Below are 27,914 nucleotides of genomic sequence, written 5' to 3' on the forward strand. Positions count from 1 at the left end.
GGTACAGACAAGGAAGCATGTCTGGTGGGAGAGACAGCCATACATAGTAGGCGATAGTCTACTGCTCAGTGAGAAAGCAGATCTTATTAACCAACCACGCAAGGGCCCAACCTCCCTGCCTGCCTCCCCAAGCCTGCTGCTGGGTTCCAGGTAGAGCGGGGACATGCTGACCCCAAGTGGCAGGAGATGGTATTGCATGGAAGGTGAGTCGCACGCTCTGGCATCTAACTCCCAGCGCTGCCTCTAGCTGCTTTGGATCCGTGACTTCATCTTCGCAGGCCTCAGTTTCCTCATCTGTAAAATGGGCATAAGGATAGCACTTCCTGCCATTGGTTGTCCCCTGAGATACAGTGAGGGAGGCCAGGCACACGTTCACACGTATTTCTGCAGCGTTCCTTCCCTCCTCGTTGTCTGCCTTGTGGCCTGGGGGCTCAGGGTCCGGTTCTGCCGTCTCCTGGCCTCACCACGAGTTGTCTGTGTGTGTGGTCCTTCCCCCGACCCTCCCAGCTTCCTGGAGCATTTGCACAAACATCAGGGCTCCGTCCTGCACCCTGACTGCAAGACGGCCTTCCCCTCCTTCGAGGATGCCCTGCACCGCCTCCTGCCCTATCATGTCTACCAGGGTGCCCTCCCCTCCCCCAACGACTACCACAAAGGTGAGGCCTCCCCTGGGTGTGGAGGCGGGTGGTGAGGACCATACAGGGTGCAGGCGCCCTTGACTGTGGGTCCTTCCCCAACATCTGGGTCTCTGGACCTCTTCCTCCGCAGTGGACGAGGAGTTCGAGACGGTCTCCACGCAGCTGCTGAAACGCACCCAGGCCATGCTCAATAAATACCGCCTCCTGCTGCTGGAGGAGTCCCGGGTAGGGTAGCCTGTCACCTTTCTTCCTGGGGGACCCTGCCCTTCCCCCACCCCCACCCCCCCGCTGCAAGAAGGGAGGGAGGGAGGGATCAGATCACAAGAAGGACAGTTGGGAATCTGTTCCCATCCATCCTGGCGACCGCGTCCCCTCCTCCACCTCGCTTCTTCACTGGCTCATCTAATTGCCTCTCCCCCTCCCTGCCCCCAGAGGGTGAGCCCCTCCGCGGAGATGGTAATGATCGACCGAATGTTCATTCAAGAGGAAAAGACCACGCTGGCCTTAGACAAGCAGCTGGCCAAGGAGAAGCCAGGTAGGTGAGAGCGGAGGGAGCCGGGTCCCCGCCGCCTCCGCAGGGTGCGGCGCTTTCCCTCACTCTGCCACTGGGCGGCGCCCGAGCCCAGCCTGAAAGCCCTGAGAGTGGACCTCCGCTTCCTGCTCATCCCATCATCCTGTGTCCATTTCGCCCCCTCAATCCTGGACCTGGAGGGAGGGAACGTTCTGCCACCCCCGGGGGCACAGAAAAGCGGGAGAGCAGAGCCAGGACTGGGGTGAAGCCAGCAGAAGTTAGTGGGTTGCAGAAGTTAGGTGGTATCCTCTGTCCGGTGCCCAGGGCTGCTGGCATATTACGGGGACTTGGAACTTGGGGAAAGGGTCTTGCCTAGCAGTGTCCTCGTGAGTGAAGGGCTTAGCGGGCCCGGCAGATGGTCAGTACTCAGTGGACACCGGCTCCTCTCAGCTCTGCAGGGGCCTCCTGCCTTGGCTAACCCCCAGGGTTTTCTTGGCCCCCTTCTACAGATGAGTACGTGTCTTCCTCCCGCACTCTCGGCCTCCCCGTCGCCGCTTCTTCCGAGGGACACCGGCTGCCCGGCCACGGCCCGTCTCCGTCCTCGGCGTCCGGGGCCCCAGCCCAGCCCCCTCTGCACCTGCCCACCAAGCTGGTGATCCGGCACGGCGGCGTGGGCGGCTCCCCCTCCGTGACCTGGGCGCGGGCCTCCTCGTCCTCCCTGTCTTCGTCCTCCTCGTCCTCCGCCGCCTCCTCCCTGGACGCCGACGAGGACGGCCCCATGCCCTCCCGCAACCGGCCGCCCATTAAGACCTACGAGGCCCGGAGCCGCATCGGGCTCAAACTCAAGATCAAACAGGAAGCTGGGCTCAGCAAGGTCGTCCACAACACGGCTTTGGACCCGGTGCACCAAACGCCGCCGCCGCCCCCCACCTCCCTCAAGGCGGCCGAGCCCCCGCCCCGGCCCCCGCCGCCGCCCCCCGCCCCGGGCCAGATGAACGGTACGGTGGACCACCCGCCACCGCCGGCGGCGGCCGCTGACCGCAAGCCCCCGCAGCCGGCCCCGCACTGCCCCCGTTTACCCCTCCGCAAGACCTACCGTGAGAACGTGGAGGCCCCAGGTGTCGGGGTGACCGAGGGGGCAGCGGCGGCGGCCGTGGGCAGAGCCCGGGGCGGCAGCCCGGCCCCGCTGCCCACCAAAGTGGACGAGGCCACCAGCGGGCTCATTCGCGAGCTGGCGGCGGTGGAGGACGAGCTGTACCAGCGGATGCTGAAGGCCGGCCCGGCTGACCCTGCGGCGGGCACCGGGCAGGGCAGCGGCAGCCGGGAGCCCGGCTGGGAGGCACCCCCGCTGCCCCCCGCCAAGCGGCGCAAGTCCGAGTCGCCCGACGTGGACCAGGCCAGCTTCTCCAGCGACAGCCCACAGGACGACACGCTCACAGAACACCTGCAGAGCGCCATCGACAGCATCTTGAACCTCCAACAGGCCCCCGGCCGGACGCCCGCACCCCCGTACTCCCACGCCACCCCAGCGGCCGTCACGCCCACCTCCCCGACACCCCTGCACAGGCCGGAGGCCTACCCGCCCTCCAGTCACAACGGTGGCCTCGGCACCAGGACGTTGAACAGATAACACTGGGCTGGACTTCCCTTCCCTGTCCCCTTTCTCCGCAGGGACGCAGCGGGGAGCAGGGAGGGGGACAGCCGGGCGTCTGACCTCAGCCTCCTGGGGTACACGAGCCGGGGACCCCTTGAGTTTTTCTTGCCTAAGTTATTTGAGTCACAAAGGCCTCGTCCCCCCCCCACCTCCTGTCATCCGGGTGGTTGGGTGGGGTCGTGGATTTCGGGGAGGGGGGCTCTAATGTACAAGGTCTCCCCTGCCAAAGGAGGGGGTAATCCTGGTGTGTCGTTTCCTATTTCTTCCCATTTCCAGCCACGCCCCGCCCCTCCGCCCGGGGGACACGTGCGCATTGGCCAGGGAGGAGGGCTCCCTGGCGGTCCCCACCGCTCACACGCATCCAGGTACCCGGTTTGCCCGCGTGGCTTCAATCTGTCCCTGCACCCGTCGCTGGCAGGGTCCGCGTCTCTCCAACGCCCCCCACAGGCCAAGACAGGAAACGCAGGGAAAGGGCGGCGTGAGCCTGCCTCCCGGGACCCCCCACCTGGCAGTGCGTGCCTGCGGGCACCCGTGTCACATCCGTGTGTGTGTGTGTGTATGTGTGTATCCCTCTCCGTGTCCTATGTCCCTCTGTATGTGCTCGAGTGAGAAAGATTTCAAAAGCCTCCAGTCCCTCGACTGAAATCCGAGCACCTCCCAAACAAAACCGGGATCTTCCTTCTACCCCCTTCCCCAGCCAGTCTTCCCCTCTGTTCTTCCTGCCGCCAGCCATCCGCGCCAGATTTTGAAATCTTGGAGACAAAACTAGTACTGTAAGATAAATTTTTTTGTACTGTATTTATTGTGTATAACGATTTTTTTAAAAGGAGAATTCTGTACATTTAGAACTCTTGTAAATTAAAAAGCGATCCTTTTTTTAAAACTGTACTGACGCCCCCCCGCCCGCATTGCTTTGGGATTTTCGGGAACTTGTTTGGAGTCTGCGGGTTGGGGCGACAGGTGGGTGGAGAGGGGGATTGTGGGGACTTACTACACATTAATTTGTGAGCCCCTGCTGGGGGCCAGGTCCTATTCTAGGCATAAGGGTGCAGCTGAATATGATGGAAGCGCCTGTTCTGGGAGGCCCGACTTCTTAGTGAAGGGGGCAGACAGTGAAAAACTCAATCAGCCACATGTTTTTGTATCATTCCTGGTGCGGTTCTGTGGTCTCCCGGAGCATGGAATTCGTCAATGTGTAACCATCCCTCCTGGGAAAAATACAGGGCTAGCTTCCGGCCAGCCTCTGATCCACATTTTTGTCAAACCCTCAACACATCACTTTGTTTTTCTGTTTAAAGACCCTTCACTTAATATATAGTGTTGATTCTTAACACTGATCGCACAGCCAGCAGCATTAACTCATGCCAGAATGAAGCTTCTGTAACACGGTGTTTTCTCTGTAAGGCACATCCTACCCTCCTTAGGCTTAAGAACTCAAGAACCCTGGGGGCTATTTAAAACAGCGAAGTCAGCAAAAGCATCAAAATGTGAATACACCCGCAAAAGGATGCATGGTTTCAAGTAGGAGAGCGTCCTCACCTATTCAGCACTCAGTCGGAAACATGCCTGCTGGGCCACTCAACGTTTCCGCCACTCTGTGCATGTCCGTGGAAGTTCCACGGATTTTTGGCAACAGACGAAAGTTCCAACAAGTAGATGAATTCACAAGCAGGGTACCTGCTAATAGTGAGGATTGACTAAATGTGTACAGTGTCAGAGATATGGGGGGGCAGTCAAGCAGGATATGTTAGCTTCCCATGGATACGAAAAAAGGTACCTCCGGGAACTTCCCTCATGGTCCAGTGTTAAAACTCCACGCTGCCAAGGTAGGGGGTATGGGTTTTATCCCTGATGGCTGAACTAAGATCTCACATGCCACCCGGTGCAGCCAATAAACCAAATCACTTTATATGAAAAGAACAAAAAACACCCAATTGGGTGGGTGGCTTAAAAGAAATTTATTCTCTCAGTTCCAGAGGCTAGAAGTTCCAAATCAAAAGTGTGGTCAGGACTACCGTTCCCCTAGTGACAAGGGGAGGGTCCTTCCTTACATTTTCCAATCTCTGGTCATCCCGGGTCTTCTTTGGCTGTTAGCTACATCCCTCCATTCTCTCCTTCTGAGCCATTTCCCCTCAGCATCGGCGTGTCTTCTCTTATGAGGACACCAGCCATATTGGATTTGAGCCTAGCCTACTCCAGGATGTGCTGGTCTTAACTAGATGACATCTGCAAAGACGGCATTTCCAAAGAAGATCACAAATTCACAGGTAATTCACTCGGGTTAGGACACTGGCATATCTCTTGGGGAGACGCAGCTCAATTGGACACAGCAGCTGCTCATTCCTAGAACCCTTTTGTGTGAACTAGAAAACAGCACCCCCTTCCTCTGGGAATTTGGAGAGCAGCACATGACCCAGATTCCAGCCCCCTTCAATCAAGCCAGTGCTTTGTGCAGTGAACAATCTGCCCAACCGCACATGAAGGCCCTCAGGATCAAGTGGGAAGGGAAGACTTCTTTGAGGAGGTGACATCTGAACAGAGAACTGCATTAAAGAAGGGAGGGGACCACAGGAAGAGAGTACTCAAGGCAGCGAGAACAGCCAGTGCAAAGGCCCTGAGGCAGGAGCGTGGATAGAATGTAAAACCACCAAATGGGTCTGTGACTGGAACCTGGGGAAGAACGGGGTACAGACAAGAGGTGAGGTCAGTGGGAACAAAGGGGGCCTATCCTGTAGGATCCAATAGCTCCACGCTGAAAACTTCGCTTTTACTCTAAGAATGAGGCAGGAGCCACCGGCGGGTTCTGCGCAGAGGGCTGAGCTGACTTCGTTTTCCCAGGCGCCCTCTAGCGGCCATGTATGCAACCTACAGGGCAAGGAGGCAACGGCCACAGTCAGGTGGATGTTACAGCGGCTGGACTAGGGTGATCCACCCCGGTCCTTGGCAGGCTCCTGGGGGTGTTTGGGAGGGGAGAAGCAGATATATGGGATCTCCAGGAGAGAGACCCCCCCCCCCTCCGCCAGCTCTAGACCTACTTCCCCCGCTTATGTAATAAAGCACTAAAGGAGAACAGCGGTTCTCAACATCCTTGAATCCTCGCAGGCTCCTGGAAGACCTCACGTAGCCGTGGAAAGAAGTTTGCCAGTCATTTCCACCGGCTAACATTGGAAAGCTAGCTGAATGCAGCCCAAATGCAGCCCAAGCAGAGGGACACGATGAGTAACGTTTCCAGAACACTTATCTTGGGCTCCCAGCACTTCACCTGGGATATCTTATTTGATGCTCACAGAAGCTGCCTTGTGGGAATTAATAACCCCATCTTGCAGATGAGGAAACTGAGGCCCCGAGGACTGTAGCTTACCAGGCTCCTCTGTCCATGGGATTTCCCAGGCAATAGTACTGGAGTGATTGCCATTTCCTTCTCCACCGGATCTTCCCGACCCAGGGATCGAACCCGGGTCTCCCGCATTGTAGACAGACGCTTTACCGTCTGAGCCACCAGGGAAGTCCTGCATACAAGGCCTTGACAAGTCTGCTGTGCAGAAGCCAGAGACAGCCTCCTCCCCAAGCCCCGGGGTATGAGACCAAAACTGACCTTAGCTTCTACAGTTAGCCTTTGGCATATTCGTTCTAAGATGCTAGATGCAGCGGAGTGGGCATCTGGAGAGTGTTCAGTCGCTCAGTCGTGTCCAACCCTTTGTGACCCCGTTGACTGTAACCTGCCAGGCTCCTCTGTCCTTGGGATTTCCCAGGCAAGAACACTGGAGTAGGTTGCCTTTTCCTTCTCCAGGGGATCTTCTTGACCCGGGGATCGAAACCGAGTCCCTTGCATCTCCTGTATCGGCAGGTGGATTCTTTACCACTGTGCCACCTGGGAAGCCCCTTTCTACAGCTGAGCCATCCAGAAAAAGAAGCCAGAAATGACTACCTCTGGGCCCAAGTCACCTGGACACGGAGCGCGACTGGAACCCAAGACTGACCAGTGTCCCAAGTGAACAAGCTCACTGGCTGCTTTCTCCATTTTTTTTTAATTATGAAAAAATACCCATAACGTAAAATTTATCTTCGTAACCACATCGGCATTAAGACATTTACACTGTGCAACCATCAATCTTCAGAACTCATTTCATCAATTTTTTTTTCATTTGGCTGTGCTGGGTCTTCGTTGTAACATGAAGGATTTTTTGTTGTTTAGTTGCAGCATGTGGGTTCATAGTTTCTTGACCAAGGATCGAACCTGGGCCGCCTGCAATGGGATCTCAGAGTCTTAGCCATTGGACCACCAACCTGTGGTCAGCCTGGAAGTCAGGAACTCATTTCATCTTGCAGAACTGAAACTCTGTGCCCATGAAACCATGATCCTGTCCCCTCTCCACTTCCACCCAGCTCCCCCACGACCACCATTCCACTTTCTGTCTCTGAATCAGACTACCCTAAGCATCTTGTATGAGTGGAATCACAATATGTGTTCTTTTGTGAGTGGCTTATTTCACTCAACCTAATGTCTTCATTCATGTTGTAGAATATGTCAGTTTCTCTTTTCAGTTTTGACAGATGGGGTGAGGGCAGAGAAAAGAATATCTGAGCTTGTGCTTTGCAGTGGGGACTCCAGAGGCTCCAAGGGCATCAAGGAAATTGGATGACACTGGGGACAGATGTCAGAGACTCCCTGATTCGGAGGTCAGCAGGTAGCAAGATGTGACAGCCACCTTGGTTATTAAGGGCTCAAAGGGTATTTAATGGAGCTGAATACGTCACTCCACTGACCCCTTCCTAGAATATTATCTTTAATGCACAAAATGAAACCCTTAGGATCCCAAGGGAACCAATTATACTGAAATACAGTTATCAGTATTTTTTAAAATTGACAAGGCTGTGACAGGGTAATAGGGTCTGGTGTACCAGCGAACAATTAGAAAGCTAGCTTGCAGTGGGTCTAATCAGTGATGAGTAAGCAATCACTGGAAATTCCAAACACAGTGTGAGAACATCAAAGATTCCTCTTGATGACCGTCTGGAATCCTTGCTCTCACAGGACTCATGTTCTCGTGAGGGAGACCCTCCCTGAAACAGAGAAATGTAAAATATGGTGATAAAGGCTGCAGAGAAGAATAAAGCAGCGAGAATGGAGGGATGGTGGGTACTGCATTAAACAGGGAGATCAGGGAGGGCTTCTCGGAAGAGGTGACATTTGGGTGGCGACTGGAAGGAGGGAAGGGTGAGAGGGCGGATGGGAGTGGTCGGGTGGGACTTTCCAGGTGGAGGAACAGCAAGTTCAAAGGGCCCTGAAAAGAGGGTTGTCTGAGGAACAGTGGAGAGGCCAGTGCGGCTGGATCTGAGGGATCAAGGGGGAGAGAGGGAGGAGAGGACAGAGGGAGCCTGCAGATCTTTCAGGGCCTTCTGGTCCACACTGAAGGCTTTGGCTTCTGCTTTGAGTGAAAGAAGAACCATGGAGGGCTGTGAACAGAGGAGTTTTCATGCACTCGTTTCCGTAATTATTATGATTACTTATAATTAAAATTAATATTGTTGGTGGTGTTACTATTTTATTATTGCTGTTTCCATGTCAGGAAGGGAGACAGGGGTGGAGTTTGAAGGCAGGACTGGGAACCCGCGCGCGCACCCATTTCGCAAAGGCACCGTGACTGTCTCCACCAGAGGGCGCCAGAGGCTGGGCGCCCGGTTTGGGGATGGGGGGGCGCCTCGTCCCGCCCCCCCTTCTCTGCCCCTCCCGTCCCTCCTCCCCGTTCTGGGCCCCACCCGGCTCAGACGGCTCCGGACGGGACCGCGAGCACAGGCCGCTCCGCGGGCGCCTCCGATCCCCGCGGGACCCCCGCCCAGCTCTCCCTGCCCGGTCCTGCAGTCTGCGCGCCCCCTTGGTGAGTGACCCCCAACTGAGGCTGTCGCCTCCCAGCCTCCGCCCGTGGAGCCCTCGAGCCTGCCCTGGCTCTGGATCATTCCCCTGCTTGCCAAAGACCCTCAGTCCCCACCCCAGGCAGTGTGTAGGGGGTCTCTCAGCCCCCCGGAAACCTATCTCCCTCACTGGCCCCCACCAGTCCCTTCAATCTGTAGCAGTGTTCCCCACTCTCCTCCTCCCTTCGCGCGGCCTTCCTTGGGGTCTCCCTCCACCGCATTCATCCACCTCTGTTCCATTCCTCCTCCCACCCCAAAAGCTCCTCTCCTACCTCACCAACCCCACTGCCTGTCCAACCACCCCAAAGCGTCCTCGCTAAGATGTCCCCCAGGTCCCTCCCTGTGTAGGACACCGCCCAGGGCCCCCTCCCTCTGCCAACATCCCAGGTCTTGGCTCCAGCCTCTCCTTCACCTTTCTGGCACACCCTCCCTGAATTCTCCCCCTCCCACATATGCACACACTTTGTTTTTTTAAAGCATGGTTATGATTTTATGGATTTTAACATATTGGATGTGCAGTTAGTCTGGGTGCTCAAATTGTCCCATCTTTGGCCAGTGGGAGTCCTGTCGAGCCGGGACTCTGTCCCTGTGACATGCCCCATCCCAGTTTGAGCACTTTCCCGCTATCTGACCCAGACTCACTTGTTCTTTCCCTGCCTCAGACCCGGAATTAGCCATTTCTCCCGGAAGCCTCAGGTTCTCTTTTAGTGGAAAATGGAATTTAGAGACCCCAATCTGACCAAAAGTCGGTTCTGTGCAGAGATCAGTAAAATTATAAGCATCCACTTAGACTGATCAAGGGGGAAAAAAGAAAGAAAGCAAAGACACAAATGAATGATAATTGAGAATGAAAGGGGGAGGGAGGACATCACTACAGATACTACAGTGAATGAAAGGCCAGTAAGGGGATGTAGTGAACACAGTCTAGGTGCTGGGGGTGCTGGTTGCTGCTGGGCTGGTAATTTGTCCTCTCCCTAACTCCTTAGATCTGTGATAGGAGTGTTGGCTCTGAGGTCAGGTTATCTGGAGTCCCAGCTTGAGCACGTACTAGCAAAGTGATCTCAGGGAAGTTATACTATCTTCCTGAACCTCTATTTCCTTATCAGAAAAGTGGGGGTAATAATAGCTTTACCTTACAAGGTTGTTGTGAAGATTAAATGAGTTAGAGCAGTTTCTGGCATGCAGTGATCACAAATGTTATTATTCTCATGAATGATAACATCATGATCTGGGGGGGACCCAGGCAGTGTTGAGTTTCATTTCTCATCCTTGGGCCCACGTGTTCAGCCACTCTGTCCATCCATTTTACAGTTCCAGGTCATGAAACCCACCATCCTCTCTGCCTAAATGCCCTTGTCACTCTTCAGGAAGCAGCTCAAAAGTCAGCCCAGGGGGCTTCCCCCTGTGGCTCAGCTGGTAAAGAATCTGCCTGCAGTGCAGGAGACCTGGGTTCGATCCCTGGGATGGGAAGATCTCCTGGAGAAGGAAACAGCTACCCACTCCAGTATTCTGGCCTGGAGAGTATGTATGGGAAAAGATTCTACAGGACACAACCAAGATCTGGTACAGCCAAATAAATAATAAACGTGAAAAAAAAAAAGTCAGCCCAGCCAGAGCTTTCCTAATCCTGTGATTGGTTCATCCTGTCCCCCTCTGGTGTCTACAAGTCTACCACCAGCTTTTCCCAGGCCTCGTTGATTGCTCCGTGCCCCAGTTCTCTCCGCACTGGAGGCTCCGAGTGTGTGGGGACTGGGCTCTGGTCTATTTTTGGATCCATACCCCTTGACACATGGTGTGATTTCAGTGAAAATTGCCAAATAATGGAAGGTGTGGGGACGGAGAAAGAAAAAGACAAAGGAATCCTTTTCTTCGGATCAGCTTCTGCATCCTTCCCCTTGTTTATCTCTTGGGCTTCCACCACCAATCTCGCTTCTTCCAGCATCTCTTTCTCTCCCTCCAGCTGGAATAATCACCTTCTTCCTCCTTCAGCCGCCAGCTCCTGCCATCCACCCTCAGTGCTCTCAGAAGCTCTCCCCCTCAACCCATCCCACCAGCCTTCCCCATCGATTCTACCTTCTGGCTCCCTTTCTTCTCCACCACCTCCTCCAGGCAGTCCCCCATCAACATCCTCTCCTCCCACAGGTAGCCCTCGCGCTGTGCATCTCCGTCAGAGCTCAGCGGGCAGCGTGCAGCCACCATGTTCAGCTGGCTGAAGCGGGGCGGGGCTCGGGGCCAGCAGCCGGAGGCCATCCGCACGGTGACCTCGGCCCTCAAGGAGCTGTACCGCGAAAAGCTGCTGCCTTTGGAGGAGCACTACCGCTTCGGGACCTTCCATTCTCCAGCCCTGGAGGATGCCGACTTCGATGGCAAGCCCATGGTGCTGGTGGCTGGCCAGTACAGCACGGGCAAGACCAGCTTCATTCAGTACCTGCTAGAGCAGGAGGTGCCCGGCTCCCGGGTGGGGCCCGAGCCCACCACCGACTGCTTCGTGGCTGTCATGCACGGTGACACCGAGGGCACCGTGCCTGGCAATGCCCTCGTCGTTGACCCGGACAAGCCCTTCCGTAAACTCAACCCCTTCGGGAATACCTTCCTCAACAGGTGTGCAGCCAGCAGCCCGGAGGGTGTCTTCCTGTCCCTGGCCCCCGTCTGTGTCCCATCCCCGCCTGTGTGTCTCTCCTTTTCAGTCCTAATCCCCTTCTCTCTACTAGAGCCTTCCTCTTCTTGCCTTCTCTCGGGGAGCAGTTTAGCCAGTGATGCCTGAGTTCGACTCCTGTCTAGCTGGGTGACTTTGGGCAAGCAACATAACCTCTCTGTTTCTTATCCTCATCTGGAAAATGGGGATAACCATAGTCCTTCCTCCATAGGGCTGTTGTGGGGACTAAATGAATGAAAACATTCAAAGTGCTTAGAACAGCACCCTGCACAAAGTAAGTGCTCAATTAACATCAGCTGTTTTTTTTTTTTTTTTTTTTAATATAGTTCTTATTCTTTATCCTAATCTTCCTTTTCTCTTCCAAGATTCTTTCCCTCTCCGAATCTGATTCTCCTCCGTGCAAGTCCTGGGTTCCCTTCTCATGCGTCCCCTCCTCCTACCGGTCCCTGCATTGACCCCTGACCTTCCCTCTGCCCCAGGTTCATGTGCGCCCAGCTCCCCAATCAGGTCCTGGAGAGCATCAGCATCATCGACACCCCGGGCATCCTGTCGGGGGCCAAGCAGAGAGTGAGCCGTGGTGAGTGAGGCTGGGCTCCTGGGTCCGAGGGAGGAAGGCCCAGGGTCGCTGCTAGGACTGTGTGAGCCCTGGCCCTGAGCTAGCTGCGTAGCCGAAGGGAGCTGGTGGAAGGCTGTGACTCCTCCGAGCTGGCGCGCGCTGAAGGGTGGGGGAGGCGTGTGGATGAACACGTGTGAACCCGCTGCGGCTGCATGTCTGGGCGGGTCTGAAGGATGGAGGGGGAGAGACCAAGAAAGAGGGAGAGTCCAAGGTGGACAGAGATTCAGAGGGCGAGGCCGGGATCCAGAGAGAGGATCCGGAAAGTGGGAGACCCAGCGAGAAGGCAGAGCCTGGCGGGGAGGCCCTGGGCTCCTGTCAGCGCCTGGCTCCAGCTCTGGGCCACGGTTGGGGCTGAGGAGGGCCCGGGACGGGGAGTCTGGGCAGGGGCCAAGGGCGGCCAGGAATTTATAAACAGCTGTGCAGGGAGAGCGGCGGGGGGAGGGGGTGAATTCCAGCGGGGCCTCCGGGTGAGCCCGGCCCCCACCCCTGCCCTGCTTGGCTCGGTCTCCGCGCCGCCCCCCCATCCCCCCTCCCCGCATTTCTGTCCCTTCCACCCCTGCCCCGCGAGGCCTCAGAGGCCAGAAACTGGGGCAAAGGAGGTTGCAGTGTGGGGCAGAGGGGACCGGGAGGCGACGGTGAGGAGGCAGGGAGGCTGGGCCTCGCTCGGGCGAGGGCGCGGAGGGTTACCGGTGTCCCTGGTTGCTGCCCAGCGGGAGCCTGTCCCCGGGGAGAGAGGCAGGAGACAGCTGCAGAGGAGATCAGGGAGGGGGGAGGTGAGCTGCCAGCCCCATGGGGGAGGCAGGGGGCTGTGTGGGGGGGCGTCCCTCGGGAGAGTCAGCGGGGGCCACTCCAAGCCAGGGCGGGGGTGCCAGATGGAGGCCCAAAGGAAGTGGGGGAGAGAACCGGGGTCTCTTTCTGTGGCTGCGGGAGTAGAGGAAGAGGAGGGTGTGTCTGTCTGTCTGTCTTGAGGGTGAGTGTGTGTATGAGTGTCTGTGCCCATGTGGGTCGCTAGGTGTGACTTTGGGCAGCTCCAAGGGCCTGGGGGTGGGGGGGGGGTGGGCTTGTGGGATTGTGTGTGACTGTGACTGACCGTGTCTCTGTAGGTAGTTGTATTGTGAAACGTGTGGTTGGTGTGTTGTGCAGGGGAACTTTTATTTGACTGTGTGGATCATTTGTGTGTGTCTGGGAAGGTGTGTGGGATTCCCAGGCAGCTCAGTGGTAAAGAACCCGCCTGCCAATGCAGGAGATGCAGATTTGATCCCTGGGTCGGGAAGATGCCCTGGAGGAGGAGACGGCAACCTACTCCAGTCTTGTTGCCTGGGAAATCCCATGGACAGAGGAGTCTGGCGGACTGCATCCATGTAACTGTGGGTGTGACTCTGAAGTGTCAGCGTTGTGCTCATGGTTGTACTTGTGTGTGGCCCTGTAGGACTAAGATGATTTTGTTAGATTGGGTATAACCGCATCTCTGTATACAGTTGTGCCCTTGTGTGTACAAGTGAGGGTGTGTGTGTGTGCACAAGTGAGGGGGTGTGTGTGTGCACAAGTGAGGGTGTGTGTTTGTGCATGAGTGTATCTTTTGTGTAACTATATATGATTGCGTCTCTCGTTTGGTGGGTGTGCAGGTGTGCACAGGCTCGTTGTGTGCCTGCTGCTGTCTATCTGTTATGTTGTGTGGGTCTCACATTATCTTCACAGTTGTGTGACCCTGGATATCTGTGTAGGTTCCCAATTGCTAGCGAGGGAGTGTGTGAGGGTCTGCATCTTGTAGCAAGTGACTCGGATGGTGTCCAGGTGTATGCTTGCTCCTGAGTGCACGTGTGCACGTGCATGTGTGTGTGCACTGATGGAACATGTGGCCTCTGTGTAGAATATATGTGAATACACACGTGTGTGATTGTAGCAGAGGGGAGCCTTCTGGCAGGGTTCAAATCTGGCCTCTGCTCCTTCTCAGCTGTGAGACCTTGACCGAGCCACTTAACCTCTCCATGCCTTAGTTTTCCCACCTGTAAAATGGGAACATGATAGTCTCATGCCATACCTTGCTGCTCTCCCCAGTGGTCCAGTGGTTAGGACTCCATGCTTCCATTGCAGGGGTGCAGGTTCAACCCCAACGGGGGCCCAAGATCCTGTAGCCTGCATGCCACGTGGCGAGGCCAAAAAAAGAGTAAAAATGTGTGAGGCACTTAGAGCAGTGTGTGGCCCCCAGGAGGTGCTGGGAAGGCCCTGTGATGACTGCTTTCCCTCTGTGAGGCTGTCATCTGCACCTGGGGTGTCTGCCTGCCACGTCACCCATTCCCATGCTGACTCAACCTCCCTCCCTCCTCCCTCCCTGCGTGAGACACACTTTCCAAATCTGGATATGTGTGTGTGTGTGTGTGTGTGTGTGTGTGTGGAGACACTGGGGACAGAGGAGGGGCCCTAGCTTTGGTCCCTCTGTTGACCTGGCCCTCCCTCCCCCCAAAACAGCGTCCCCCACCCATCCCATCCCATCCAGTCCCCTGTGGCTATAGGAACCTGCTTCCGTTCAGGCAGGATGGGCCCGGCACAGCTCCCCGGCAGAGTGTAGAGGCCCCCAGGGCTGCGGCTCTGTGCTTCTGTGTCTGGAGCAAATGAACCAGTGGATTCCTTAACCACTCTGTTCCTCAGTTTCCCCTTTTGGAAGATAGGGGTCCTAAGAGTGCCTGTCTCCTGGAGTCGTTTTGAAGATTCAATGAGTTGAATCGGGGAGGGCATGAGGTGACTTCTGGTGAATCAGCGATGGCTCTCTGTCCCGCCAGTTAACTCCTCACTCCCCAGATCACCACTCAGTGTTTCCTCCTCCGGGAAGCCCTCCCTGACCACCCTCAGGCACACTCTTCCCCGGGCTCCTGCAGCTCCCTGGGTTTTCCCATCCTAGCCTCACCACTCTGGACGGTAAGCCCCGTAAGGACAGAACTGGGGCTATCTGAGCCACCCTGTGTGCCCAGCAGCTCCTGGATGGCTTCACCACAGCGTCTCACAGGCATCATGAGGAACTTTTGTGGATTGCTCGTCATGTGCCTAGCTCCGTTGGGGTTTTTTGTTTGATTTTAATGTTTATTTATTCGTTTGGTTGCATCGGGTCTTAGCTGCAGCAGGTGGCCTCCAGAGCGTGCAGGCTCAGTAGCTGCCGTGCGTAGTCACCCCACAGCATGTGGGATTTTACTTCCCCCACCAGGGATCGAACCTGTGTCCCCTGGTTTGCACGGTAGATTCTTAACCACTGGACCACCAGGAAAGTCCTTGGTTTTTTTTTTTTTTTAAGTTTTATTGTATAATTTGCATGCCTAAAGCTCACTCCTTTTAAGTGTGTAGTTCAGAGCCAGGTACTGTTTAAGCTCTTCATATAGCTTAGCTCGTGTATTCTTTCCATCTTCACACAGTCCTAGGAGGTAGGTTCTATGATTTTACCAAAGAGGAAACTAGAGGTTCAGAGAGGTTACTTGCTTCCTTAAGGTCACCTAGCTGATGGAAGCAGAGTCGGGATTCAAACTGTGGCCTTCCCGACTGCCAAGTCAGGGGGTCTGAACGGCTCCTCTCTGCTCTCCCAGGCATTGCTTGCTGCTGAATGAATGAGTGAATGAAGAAATGAATGGTGAAAGGAATGAATGAATGGGCCCAGGAGCCAGCTGTTGGTGGGATAGGTACCCTACGAAGGCAAGGACTTTGTGCGTTCTCTGTGGGATCCCCAGTGTCCAGGACAGGGCCCAGCACACAGGAGACTCTCGGTAATTTATTGTTAATAAATTTAGAATATTTAACATCTGCTATGGCAAGACTCTAACAAGGGCCCAAGTAAAATTTTCAGTTGCTGGATGGTAGGGTGATCAGACACATCTTGAGGAGGAGTTGGGGTTGATGGTGGCATTTGGGGGACTCAGAGGTCCACAGAAGTATAGGGAGTCTATTAGTAAACATTTCACTGTTTTAATAAGGGGACCGATGCAAGCTGCTAATATTTGCCCAAAGAATGAATGGAAAGGTGAAGGGGTGATTGTCCTCTGTAGTCAGATGGCTAGAGGGCCAGAGTGATGGGGAAATTCTGGAGGCTGGGGCCTGGAGCTATTTCCCACAGACAAAATTTTCAGTGGTTAACAACCTAAACATCTGTACAGTCCAGTTTGAGCCCAAAGCAATGAATGTCTCCCAGTGGCTGAAGGCTGGGGGCTGACCTCTGCTTTGGGGGACTGGAGCCCCTGTGACTCAGTGGTAAAGAATCCGCCAGCAGGGCAGGAGATGCAAGAGACAGTTGGATCCCTGAGTGGGGAAGATCCCCTGGAGGAGGGCATGGCAACCCACTCCAGTATTCTTGCCTGGAGAATCCCATGGACAGAGGAGCCTAGGGGGCTACAATCCACGGGGTTTCAGAGTCGGACATGACTGAAGCGAGCACGTAGGCACACGCCCCTGTACCACCCTTCCCCGGCAGGCTACGACTTCCCGGCTGTGCTGCGCTGGTTCGCGGAGCGCGTGGACCTCATCATACTGCTCTTCGATGCTCACAAGCTGGAGATCTCGGACGAGTTCTCGGAGGCCATCGGCGCCCTGCGAGGCCATGAGGACAAGATCCGCGTGGTGCTCAACAAGGCCGACATGGTGGAGACGCAGCAGCTGATGCGTGTCTACGGGGCGCTCATGTGGGCGCTGGGCAAGGTGGTGGGCACACCCGAGGTGCTGCGCGTCTATATCGGCTCCTTCTGGTCCCAGCCCCTGCTGGTACCTGACAACCGGCGCCTCTTCGAGCTGGAGGAACAAGACCTTTTCCGCGACATCCAGGGCCTGCCGCGCCACGCTGCGCTGCGCAAGCTCAATGATCTGGTGAAGAGAGCCCGGCTGGTGCGGGTGAGCAGGGATGGGGGATGGGGAGGCAGCGGCCGCTCTTACCTTTCTCTGATCCTCCTCTACTTGGCTGCTGGTCCCTGATCTGGCATCAGCTATCTGATGAGTTAGTTCACTAATCTGAGAAAGTTCTCCTGTTGTGCCTGGCCCTCTCTGCCAGGTGGTACTGGGAAGGGAGCTCTGACCACGGCAGTCCAAGGGAGAATACCGTTTCATCCCCAGAGTGACCACCCAGCATGGTCAGGGCTGAGAACTTGGGAGCCCAGGGGAAATCCTGGAGAACTTCTTGGAGGAGAGGGCATCTGAGCTGCAAACTGGAGGATTATGAGGATGAGGAGGGAAAAGGATTCTAGAAAATGGGGCCAGAAGAGGGGAAATGCCAGTGTTGAAGCCAGTGTAGATGGTGGGAGTAACTGCATCTGAGGGGTGGGGGTGGGGTGGGGTGGGGTGGGGTGGGTGAGAGTCAGATCACCCGGGACTGTGGTCTGGAACCTGTGCTTTGTCCCAAGGGCACTGGGGAGCCATGGAAAGACTCAGGGTAGGGGAAGGACAGGGTCAGACCCTCCCTGCCTTCTGCAGGGTGGATTCAAGGGCAGTAAGACTGGGTTCCCATACTAAGGAGGAGGCTGAGGGACCGAGGAACAAGGAGAAGCCTGGATCAGGACATAGCCTTGGGGAAGGGGAGGGGAGCACTGGTTTAAGAGCGTTTCTGGAGGCCGAATGGAACATTCACAGGAGAGGCTGCCAGCCAGGCTGGAGGTGGGGCAGGAAGCGGAGCAGGCAAGGAGGCCTGGAAGGTTATGGGGGGTGGAGGAGCCTGAGGTGTTGGTTTAAGGAGCAGCAGAGGTGGTGAGTCAGAGCCCCCCCCCCCCCCCCCCCCCCCCGCCCAGGAATCCTCCTTAGGAGGGAGCGGCCCAGTGTGGTCAGCTCCTGAAGCCTCCAGAAAACACCTTTCGCTCCTCTGCCCAGGCCCTGGACTGTCTCTGTCCGTCTCTCTAGATCTCCTCATTTCTACCTCTTTCTGTTTTTTTCTCTTTTTCTTTTTTCCCTCATCATTCTCTTTTCTCTTTCTCTCCTCTCTCCATCCTCTCCCTCCCTCGGTCTCCCCCTTGGTTCACCCGCTTCCCCCACGGACCCGGTCCTGCAGGCCCCTCGGGGAAGCTGCTCCCGCAGTAGCGGGAGCTAGAACCCCAAGGTCCGTGGGACCGAGGGGCAGGGTGGGGCCGGACACCTGGTGCCCCCACCACGCAGGAGGCGGCTCCGGAAACCCAGACAAACCCCGGAGTCCCGGACCCGCGCCCAGGCTCAGCCCGCCCACCCACCTTATCTCTTCCTGGCACCTTCCCCCGCTTCCTCTCTGGAAAAGCCATTAGCGTTCTCCCTTCTCGCGTCTTCTGGGCTTCAGAAGAGCGGCCCTTAGGCCCCGCCCCCCATCCCCATTGGCCCGCTCTCGCAGGCCCCACCCACCGGCCTGGCCACACCCCTGTCCTGATTGGCCCCTTCAGACCTACCCCCTTGGCACCCACCCCCCTTGCTCCTGCAGCTACTCTGTGGCTCCCCAGTTGCCCCTCAAGATACGGGATCTACTGTGACCGAGCCTCGGTGCCCTTCCTCTGCCCTGTGTCACCCGCTCATCCCCCCCCCCCCGCCCCCGCCACACCTGGTCCAGCCATCACACAGCCGCCCACACCATTCACCTCTGCACATGTTTTTCCCCAACAGTACAAGGCCTCTCCTCACTCTTGGTAACTACCCCTCTATGCCTCAGTTTCCCTGTCTGTAACGATCTAGGATGTGGGTGAGCCCTCTGGCTCTGCCCTTTGTTTGAAGCGACAGCTGCTTTTTAGAAGGAGTGATTTCCATGGGCTGTGTGACGCTTGAGCACAGGTCAAGACCCTTGATGGGCAGAGTCTTGGGAGGTTCTAATTCTAAAGAGGCCAGGGTGCCCTGAGCCTTCCTACAGAGCTCTCTGAGGCAGCTCAGTAGCTTTCATTCCACAGTAACTGAGCGCCGACACTGTGCTCCTGTACTGTTCTAAACCCTGGGGATGCCGCAGGAAACAGAAGCAGATAGTTTCTTTCCTTGTAGAATTGCTTTTTAATAGGGAAGTGAGTATTAAACAAATTCAGCTCTAATACACTGAGTGTGATAAGGATTATGAAGAAACATGAAGCAGAGGAGAGACTGGTGGGCTATTTAAGGGACTAGGGTCATCAAGGAGGGTCTCCTGGAGGAGGTGACTCTTGAGCAGAGAACTAAATGAGGGGAAGGGGTGAGCAGAGTGGAGATATGGGGGAAACTGTACCCAGGCAGAGGGAACAGCAAGTGCAAAGGCCCTGAAACCAGGACATGCTTGAATATGGAGCCCAGGGTGGCTGGAGGAGACAGGATGGTGGAGATGAAAGGATATGAGGATTCAAATCCAGCCAAGGTGTCACCAGAATGTTTAGCATTCTAAACCTATGACTCACTAAAAGGAATTTTTAACGAGTGTTTCTAATTGAACATTTAAGACCATCTCATGGGGAAGCACTCATGTACTGTCAAAGGTGCCCCTTCCCACCCCTGACCCTGACAGCCCTCAGGTTCTCTTTCCCGCAGACAACCCCCAGGAATAGTTTCTTCTGTCTTTTTCCACATACATTCTATTTTCACTTAAGCATATCCATTTAATTATTGAGCTTCCTATTTAAAAAAATAGGGCTTCCCTGGTGGCTCAGATGGCAAAGAATCTGCCTGCAATGCGGGAGACCTGGGTTCCATCCCTGGGTGGGGAAGATCCCCTGGAGGAGGGCATGGCAACCCACTCCAGTATTCTTGCCTGGAGAATCCCATGGACAGAGGAGCCTGGCGGGCTACAGTCCATGGGGTCGCAGAGTCAGACACAACTGAGTGACTAAGCACAGCACATTTAAAAACAGGACATATGAATGCTGGTTTTCTCTCCTCGTTTACTTTTTGATAGCATACGAGATTGTGGCTCAGAGGTTCTCAAGTTCACTGGTTTACTTCACAAATATTTCTTGAGTCTTTTCTCTGCACACTGTGCCAGCGCTGGGGACAGAGGAAACAAAAAGGTCCCAGCCCTCCTGGAGCGCATTCTGATGAAAGGAGACAGAATAAGTAAATAATGATGGATTGCGATAAGTGCTGTGAATGAAACAATGAAAGTAAAGATAGAGAGAAATTGGATGGTGGTGCTTGGGGCACCCGCTTCCCACAGGATGGTCTCTGAGGAGGTGACATCAGAAGGAAGCTGAAGGGTGGGATTTCCCCAGTGGCCGGGCTGTTAAGCCTCTGCCTTCCAGTGCAGGGGGCACGAGCTCAATCCCTGGTTGGGGAACTAAGAACTAAGATCCACGTGTAGCCTGGTGCGGCCAAAAAAGAAAAAAGGAAGCTGAAGGACTCAGTTGTTGGAAGACCAGGGCGGAATTCCAGGCAGAGGGTAGCATGTGCAAAGGCCTTGATGTAGGAGAGTTTTGCAGGCTGATTTTAAAAACAAAAGGAAGGCTGTTGAGGAAGCTTAAGCAGATAGGGGCAGGGGGCAAGGCATGTCGAGCAGTGCTTCTCAAACCTTTCCATCTCAGGACATCATCACACTCTTAAACATTATGGAAGACCCCAAAGAGTTTGTATATACACAGATTAGATCTTTCTGTATTAACCGTATTAGGACACTGAGGGAATTCCCTGGTGGTCCAGAGGTTAACACTTGGGGCTTTCACCGCCATGGCCTGAGTTCAGTCCCTGGTTAAGATCCCACAAGCCTCGTGGCGCAGCCCAAAAAAGAAAAAGTTAAAACTGAGAAACGTTTCACTTTCTCTCATAATATTAATTAACCAACAATACTTATATCAGCCTCACCATGAGGCTTGTAGGATCTTACTTCCCCGACCAGGGATTGAACCTGAGCCCTTGGCAGTGAAAGTGTAGAGTCCTAACCACTGGACCACCGGGGATTCCCAAACAATACTTACATACTTAATAGTAGATAACAATTTATTATAAATGTTATCAATACATTATTGATCATGCCAATGTATATTAACAGATATTGATAGTCTTATCAAATCATTTAAAATAGCAAGAAAAACCTATTGCCTGTTAACCTAAGTAGCAGATGGTTTGGGCTTCCCTGGTGGCTGAGATGATAAAGAATCTGCCTGCAATGCAGGAGACCTGGGTTTGATCTCTGGGTCAGGAAGATCCCCTGTAGAAGGAAATGGCAACCCACTCCAGTATTCCTGCCTGGAGAATCCCATGGACAGAGGAGCCTAGTGGGCTCCAGCCCATGGGGTTGCAGAGTCAGACATGACTGAGCGACTAAGCACAGAACCACACAACAGATGTTTTATGAAAATTAACTGTTTTCCAAAACCCCCCAAAAAACAACTTAGAGAGGACAGTGGCCCTGTTTTGCATGTTTGCAAATCTTTTTAATGTCTGGCTTCAAAGGTGACATCTGGATTCGAACATCTGTTTCTACATTCAGTTAGTTGCAGTATCTTTTAGCCTTTAAAAATTCCACGATTCACTCAGGAGGGAATGAAGGTAAAAAGACAAATAGCACCTCAGCATTCTTGTGAAAGTAGTTTTGAGTGTGCGACCCCCTTAAAGAGTCTTGGGGACCCCCTGGGGATTCCCCGGACCACACTTGGAGAATTGCTGCCATAAGGCCTTGGCGGCTGTGGGAGGAATTTTGCACTTGGATAAGAAGCAAATTGAAACTTGGGAGCAGTGGCTCATGGTCTGGCACTTGTTCCTAAAAAAACAAAAAACTCCAGCTGCTGCTTCACAGGGAAAGGATTGAAGGGGCCAGAGGGTGAGCCAGGAGTCCAGTGGGGTGACAGGTGTGTCCCCCACCAGGCAAGAGATGGTGAGGTGGGGAGAAATGGAAAAATGGGAGAGAGTTCAAAGGAGTTCAAAGGAACGACTGATGAAATGGATGTGACCAATGAGACTGCTAAGTCACTTCAGTCGCGTCCGACTCTGTGTGACCCCATAGACGGCAGCCACCAGGCTCCCCCATCCTTGGGATTCTCCAGGCAAGAACACTGGAGTGGGTTGCCATTACCTTCTCCAATGCATGAAAGTGAAAAGTTAAAGTGAAGTCGCTCAGTTGTGTCCAACTCTTAGTGACCCCATGGACTGCAACCTACCAGGCTCCTCCATACATGGGATTTTCCAAGCAAAGTTCTGGAGTGGGGTGCCATTGCCTTCTCCAATGAGAAGGGAGGATCAAATCAGGAGTAATTTCCAGATCTCTGGGCTCCACTGGGCAGGCAGAGGTGGGGGGGGTGCCATTTGCCTCCAGAGATGGGCACAGCTGAGGGTGACACGGCCGGGCGGGGCCTGAATTCCACCGCGGGCGTCCCTGAGATGGAGCTGTCCAGGAATGTTGACAAGGCAATCGGCTCTGAGTCTAGCTCCAGGGAGAGGCCGAGGCTGGTATGTAGACTTGGCAGTGGACATGGAGGGATGTTGAAGCCACGGGAGGGGCTGAGAGGAGAGGGGAGAGCCCCTGTACCCACGGCAGCAGCAGCTCGCCTGTAACTGTTAGAAATTCATACTCTCAGGCCCCATGCCGGACCTGGTAACTTGGAAACTCCAGCCAACCCATGTTTTAAGGAGCCCTCCTGGGTGACAGAGGCAGGCTCAGGCAAGAACTCTCCTCCCTACAGGTTCACGCCTACATCATCAGCTACCTGAAGAAGGAGATGCCCTCCGTGTTTGGGAAGGAAAACAAGAAGAAGCAGCTGATCCTCAAGCTGCCCGTCATCTTCGCCAAGATTCAGTTGGAGCATCACATATCTCCTGGCGACTTCCCGGACTGCCAGAAGATGCAGGTGGGTGGACGCCCAGGAGGGAGGGGCAAGGGGTGATGGGAAGGTCAACTCCCGTAGGCTCAGGATGGGGCCTTGAAAACTAGAGGGATGGATGGCAGGTTCCTGAAAGCACCTCCCACAAATGGTTCCGTGAGAGTATGGTTGTGTGAGTTAGGATAAGGGAGTGAAGAGAAAACCCAAAGTAATAGTAGCCTAATTAGGACTAGAAGTTTATTTCTCTCCTTCATAAATATCCTGGAAGATGGTCCAGGGCTGGTTTTGTGCTTTACAGAACCAGTTCTCTTCTGTCCATGCCTGGCCCATTCTCCATGCCTGGCCTCCAGGCCCAAGAACTCCTCATGGTACAAAATGGCTGTGGAAACTCCAGCCATTGTGTCTGCATTCCAGCCAGCAAGAAGTGGGGGAGCGGGGAATTAATGGTACAATCTCTCTAAGAACACTTTTTAGAGCAGTGCCATCCAATACTGCTTTCTATGATGATGGAAATGTTCTATTCTGTGCTGTCCAATGTAGTAGGCACTAGCCACATTAAACCTGAAATTTTAGGTTTTAACTAATTTAAATAACCATATGTGGCTACTATATTGAACAGGGTAATTCTGTATTTGCAAGTGCAACCTGTGCTGACTTCTGGTTGGCCAGAACATAGTCACATGGCCACAGTGCTGCAAGGGAAGCTAGGAAGTGTAGTTTTTCCTCTAGGTGCTTAGGTAACTCGGGGATTCTATACTGAGGAGGAAGGGAAGATGGATATTGGGGGATCACTGAAGGCTCCTCCCATGTTCAGGCCTAGGATTAACCAGTGACATGGAAAGCACTGGGTCTGGGGGTGGCAGCCTGGGGTAGATGGAGAGCCGCTGGAGGTGGGCCCGGGCAGGAGCAACCAGTGGACATGGGGACAGAGATACGAGCTCAGGCATGGAGATGAGGACTAGCCCCTTGCCCAGGCTCTGCTTTGAGGCTGTGTTGGGGTGATACTCAAAGCCTGTGACCTTTGGGTTTGCGATGTTTCTACTCCAAGACTGAGGAATTATAGTACAGTGAAATTCCTCTTGGCCACTGACTAGCTCCATGAACCTGTGCAAGTCACTTACCTTTCCTGAGCCTCAGTTTCTTCAACTGGAAAATGCGCATCATCCTGATTGTATCTACCCTGAATGCTGAATTGACTGGTGTTAGTGACTTCCTTAGGACAGTATCTAGCACTGAGTTTGGGCTGGATCAAGGTTTCTCAACCTCTGAGCTACTGACATTTGGGACTAGATAATTCTTCACTGTAGGGGGCTGTCTTGTGCATTGCAGCCCCCTGTGTTTAGCAGCATCCCTGGGCTCTACTCACTAGATGTCAGTAGCACTCCCAAATTACGACAATCAAAAACATCTCCAGATAGTGCCCACTGTCCCCTGGGGGATACCACCATCCCTGGCTGAGAGCCGCTGGACTCGATAAAGAGCAGCTGTGAAGATTACAGTTACGTTTACTGAGCACTTGATCCAGATGAATTCATTTAGCCTTTGCCACCTCCCAATGAGGGCAGTGCTAGTTCTCAACCTGTTTTACACATCTGAAAACTGACAGGGAAACCAGAGAGGTCAAGTCACTTTCCTGAGGATGCACAGCTCCCAAGTTGGGTTGGAACCTGGGCAGTCTGGCCTTAGAGTCCTTCTCACTCACAACCATCACACCCCTGTCACTTTTTTGTTGTTATGATTTTTTTTCTGGCTAGGCTGGGTCTTCATTGCTGCTCAGGCTTTTCTGTAATTGTGGCGAGCAGGGGTTACTCTGGTTGTGGCGCATGGGCTTCTCACCGCGGTGGCTTCTCTCGTTTCGGAGCACAGGCTTCAGTAGTTGCTGCACCTGGGCTCAGTAGTTGCGGCTCTCAGGCTCCAGAGCACAGGCTCAATAGTGTGGCACTTGGGCTTAGGTGCTCCGAGGCATGCGGGATCGTCTCAGATCAGGGATCAAACCCGTGACTCCGGCATTGGGAGACAGAGCCTTTACCACTGAGCCCCACCAGGGAAGCCCCCACACCCTTGTCTCTTTATGGTCTCTTATGATCTTTATATACCTTGGCTCTGGAAATTTAACGTGGCGCCAGAATGTGGATTAGTCTTTGCAGCGACTGTCCTGGTGCAACTGACTTAGCAACGGTGCACGTGAGGAGCAGGGTGACCACAGACTCTGCCCAGCAGGGGCTCAGCTCTTGCACCAGATGACTTCTTGCCTGGGGCCAGGATTTGGGGGTGGGGTGGGGTGGTGGGGGCGGTCCCAGGATCTCCTGATGACTTGTCCATCCCAAACCTAACCACCAAATAAGGAGCAAGCCGCTTAGCCCTTTCTGTGTGGTGGGGTAACAAAGCCAGTAGGGTGGCAGGAATCGCATTTTCTTAATTTGCATGATGGTCGGGGGTGCTGGCTGGGCGCTGGGGTGCCTAGCGGGTGGGCAGGGCTGAGGGCTGTGCTCTGGTAAAGCTCATGTCACCATGTTGAAATCCTCCTCCACTGGCTGGCAGATGGCTGCTGCTCTGAGTCAGAGGTCCCTGTTCTCCCTCTCGTCCAGTGAGTCATGGGGCGGTGGGACCTTGCTGCCAAGTCTGTACTGAGTGGTGGGTACCCAGGTGAATTGGGGTGTTCCCCCATAATCAGATACTTCTGCCCGTCTCCATCAAGAGCTGCCTGAGTGTCCTGGAGCCAGCATGGGGCTGGGGGACCTGGGGATGGTGCCTCCTGACTTCTCTGTGTCTCTCCCTCCACCCCTGCCACCTCCCTGCAATCAGGAGCTGCTGATGGCTCATGACTTCACCAAGTTCCACTCGTTGAAGCCAAAGCTGCTGGAGGCCCTGGATGAGATGCTGACCCACGACATCGCCAAGCTCATGCCCCTGCTCCGGCAGGAGGAGCTGGAGAGCACGGATGTGGGTGTGCAGGGGGGCGCTTTCGAGGGCACCCACATGGGTCCCTTCGTGGAGCGGGGGCCTGATGAGGCCCTGGAGGACGGAGAGGAGGGCTCGGATGATGACGCCGAGTGGGTGGTGACCAAGGACAAGTCCAAGTACGACGAGATCTTCTACAACCTGGCGCCGGCCGACGGCAAGCTGAGTGGTACCAAGGCCAAGACCTGGATGGTGGGCACCAAGCTCCCCAATTCCGTGCTGGGCCGCATCTGGAAGCTGAGCGATGTTGACCGCGATGGCATGCTGGACGACGAGGAGTTCGCCCTGGCCAGCCACCTCATCGAGGCCAAGCTCGAGGGCCACGGGCTGCCCACCAACCTGCCCCGCCGCCTGGTGCCACCCTCCAAGCGGCGCCACAAGGGCTCAGCCGAGTGAGCCAGCCCCCCGCCCCACCCTCGCCTGCCCGTTCTCCCTCCCTCTCGCCCTGCTGTGGCTCCCCAGCTCTGGATGGCTGCACACACATCTCCACCCCCGCCCACAAGCGCGCTCCCTGCCCACTCTCCCAGCTGTAAGGATGGGGGTCCCTCTGCCCCCACCCCCCACCGTCAAACAGTGGGGACCAGGGGAGGGGCAAGGCTTCTCTGCCCACACTCCACGCCTATAGCCTCACGTTACACGTAGCACGTCATTCCGACACTAACACACGGAAGCACCCATCCGTGCCTCATTCATTCACGTATTTATTGAGCACCTTCGATGTTCAGGGCTCTTTCTAGACACTGGGGAGTAAAACAGACACATTTATCTGCTGCTCTCATGGAGCTGACATTCTCAGGAGAGAGCATGCCTAAGGGTCACTCACACTCAGACACACACCCAGCCCCAACCAGTCTGATCCCTGGTTCTGAGCGAGACCCCTCGCCTATCCCCATAAGTGAGCCGCCGCTTGGTTGAAATGACTAACACAGGGGCCCCACCGCCCCACTTCCTCTTGCCCATCGGGGCAAGGCCCCTTCACCCCATCGGGTCCTCAGGACCACCGGGGGCTCAGAGCCGGGAGATGCAACCTCCTACTTCCTCCGCGGGACCCCTCTTAGCCCCGCCCCCCATTCCGGCCACACCCCTTTCTTGACTAAGGATCCTCAGTTGACGAAAAGCCCCCTCCACGCCTGTTCCTCCCAGACCCGCGCACACTCTGAGGCCTTCTGTCCTCTACTGCTCACCTGCTCTGGACTGAAAGCCTGGCCTGCTACCCGCCCCCCAGGCTCCCCACAACTGATGGTCTGCATTTTAGACGGCGGGGGTACGGCCTTTCCGCCCACCGTCCATATTTAAGTGGAGCCCCTGCCAGATAGGAAAGCCCCAGGACGTCATTTTAGTCCCCTTTTCAGGGACGTCGTGGGGGGAGGGGTTCTTGGTGCTACAGCCCTCCCTCCCCTCCCCTAAAAGGAACTCTCACCCCCCACTACACACACCTTTCCCTGTCTTCAACACACTTTAGTGCTTGACCCTGGTGGGGGAGCCCACGGAAAAGATGGGGGGAAGAGCGAAATAGATGGGGATGACGCCCCCTCCAGGGAGCTCGCTGGGATTTCCACGCCCATCACCCCTCGCCCCGTGCCCCGGAGGGGACTGTGAACGGAACAGCGTTCCCAGAGTGCAAATAAAGCCAAGGCTTCTTTCCCAGTGCGAGTCTGGCTGTCTTGGGATGGGATAAGGGCAGGGATCGCTCTCGGCCCAAACCCCCTGGGGAAGGACGACCCTGGGCAGGACTTCACGGCGGGGAGCGAGGCGGGGGGGGGGGGGGGGTCCCTCCAAGCTCTCAGGGGCGGAGGTGGAGGCCATGACTCAATGCATCGGGAGCCTGATGACTCAGGCCTGGGCTGGGGGCCAGACCGACATATTTTCCGTAGAAAAATTACTCTGGGGCCCTCCCTCTGGGACATCCCTCCTTCCTACCTCCTGCCGTGGGAGCCTGGGAACCAAGCCCTGGGGCGTAGGGTTTTGTGTGTGTGTGTGTGTGTGCGCGTGTGTGTGCACCCCTGCCCTCCTCCCTCTCCTCCAACGTCCACCCACACAACCTGGGAACACAGCTCTTGACATGTAACACCAGCGGGCTCCCGGAGGAGAGGCGGTGATGCTGCCCATCAGGAACACCAAGTGTGCGCACGCTCTGGCTCACACCCGGGGGACTCGGGCCTCCGCAACGCAGCGGACCCAGCTCCTGGTTCCGCGAACTCACACCCAGGCCACACCCACGGCGCTCGGGGACACGCTGTCCTCGCGCCTTCCCCGCCCACGCGCGCCCAGTGCCTCGGCTCCTGG

At 55.3% G+C, this 27,914-nt stretch overlaps 2 protein-coding genes, 1 long non-coding RNA gene and 1 other non-coding gene across 6 annotated transcripts in view; 2 read left to right on the forward strand and 2 right to left on the reverse strand.

The window, feature by feature from the left end:
* BICRA (BRD4 interacting chromatin remodeling complex associated protein) overlaps positions 1 to 3,691 on the forward strand; it is a 74,295-nt gene extending 70,604 nt beyond the window's left edge. For all 3 annotated transcript variants that reach the window (XM_059877584.1, XM_024979183.2, XM_024979185.2), the window contains 4 exons: positions 508 to 656; positions 769 to 863; positions 1,071 to 1,173; positions 1,659 to 3,691. In XM_059877584.1, the coding sequence (XP_059733567.1) occupies positions 508 to 656; positions 769 to 863; positions 1,071 to 1,173; positions 1,659 to 2,779 (1,468 nt within the window). In that variant the 3' untranslated portion in view covers positions 2,780 to 3,691. The remainder of the gene's footprint in view (positions 1 to 507; positions 657 to 768; positions 864 to 1,070; positions 1,174 to 1,658) is intronic.
* Positions 3,692 to 8,583: 4,892 nt separating this feature from the next.
* Positions 8,584 to 27,275, forward strand: EHD2 (EH domain containing 2). The gene is given in 6 exon segments (NM_001046431.1): positions 8,584 to 8,682; positions 10,859 to 11,317; positions 11,852 to 11,949; positions 16,439 to 16,851; positions 22,530 to 22,694; positions 25,473 to 27,275. Coding segments are annotated over 5 exon segments (1,632 nt in total). The 5' UTR covers positions 8,584 to 8,682; positions 10,859 to 10,913; the 3' UTR covers positions 26,025 to 27,275.
* On the reverse strand, positions 11,040 to 16,439 carry LOC132342871 (uncharacterized). Its single transcript, XR_009491443.1, has 2 exons — positions 14,506 to 16,439; positions 11,040 to 14,124 (listed from the first exon to the last, which is right to left on the reverse strand). It is a non-coding gene; the product is annotated as an uncharacterized lncRNA (long non-coding RNA).
* On the reverse strand, positions 20,735 to 20,807 carry TRNAE-UUC (transfer RNA glutamic acid (anticodon UUC)). The gene has a single exon. It is a non-coding gene; the product is annotated as a tRNA-Glu (tRNA).
* Positions 27,276 to 27,914: the final 639 nt, after the last annotated feature.

The sequence above is a fragment of the Bos taurus genome, chromosome 18 (genome assembly GCF_002263795.3).
Source record: "Bos taurus isolate L1 Dominette 01449 registration number 42190680 breed Hereford chromosome 18, ARS-UCD2.0, whole genome shotgun sequence".
Taxonomy (NCBI): domain Eukaryota; kingdom Metazoa; phylum Chordata; class Mammalia; order Artiodactyla; family Bovidae; genus Bos; species Bos taurus.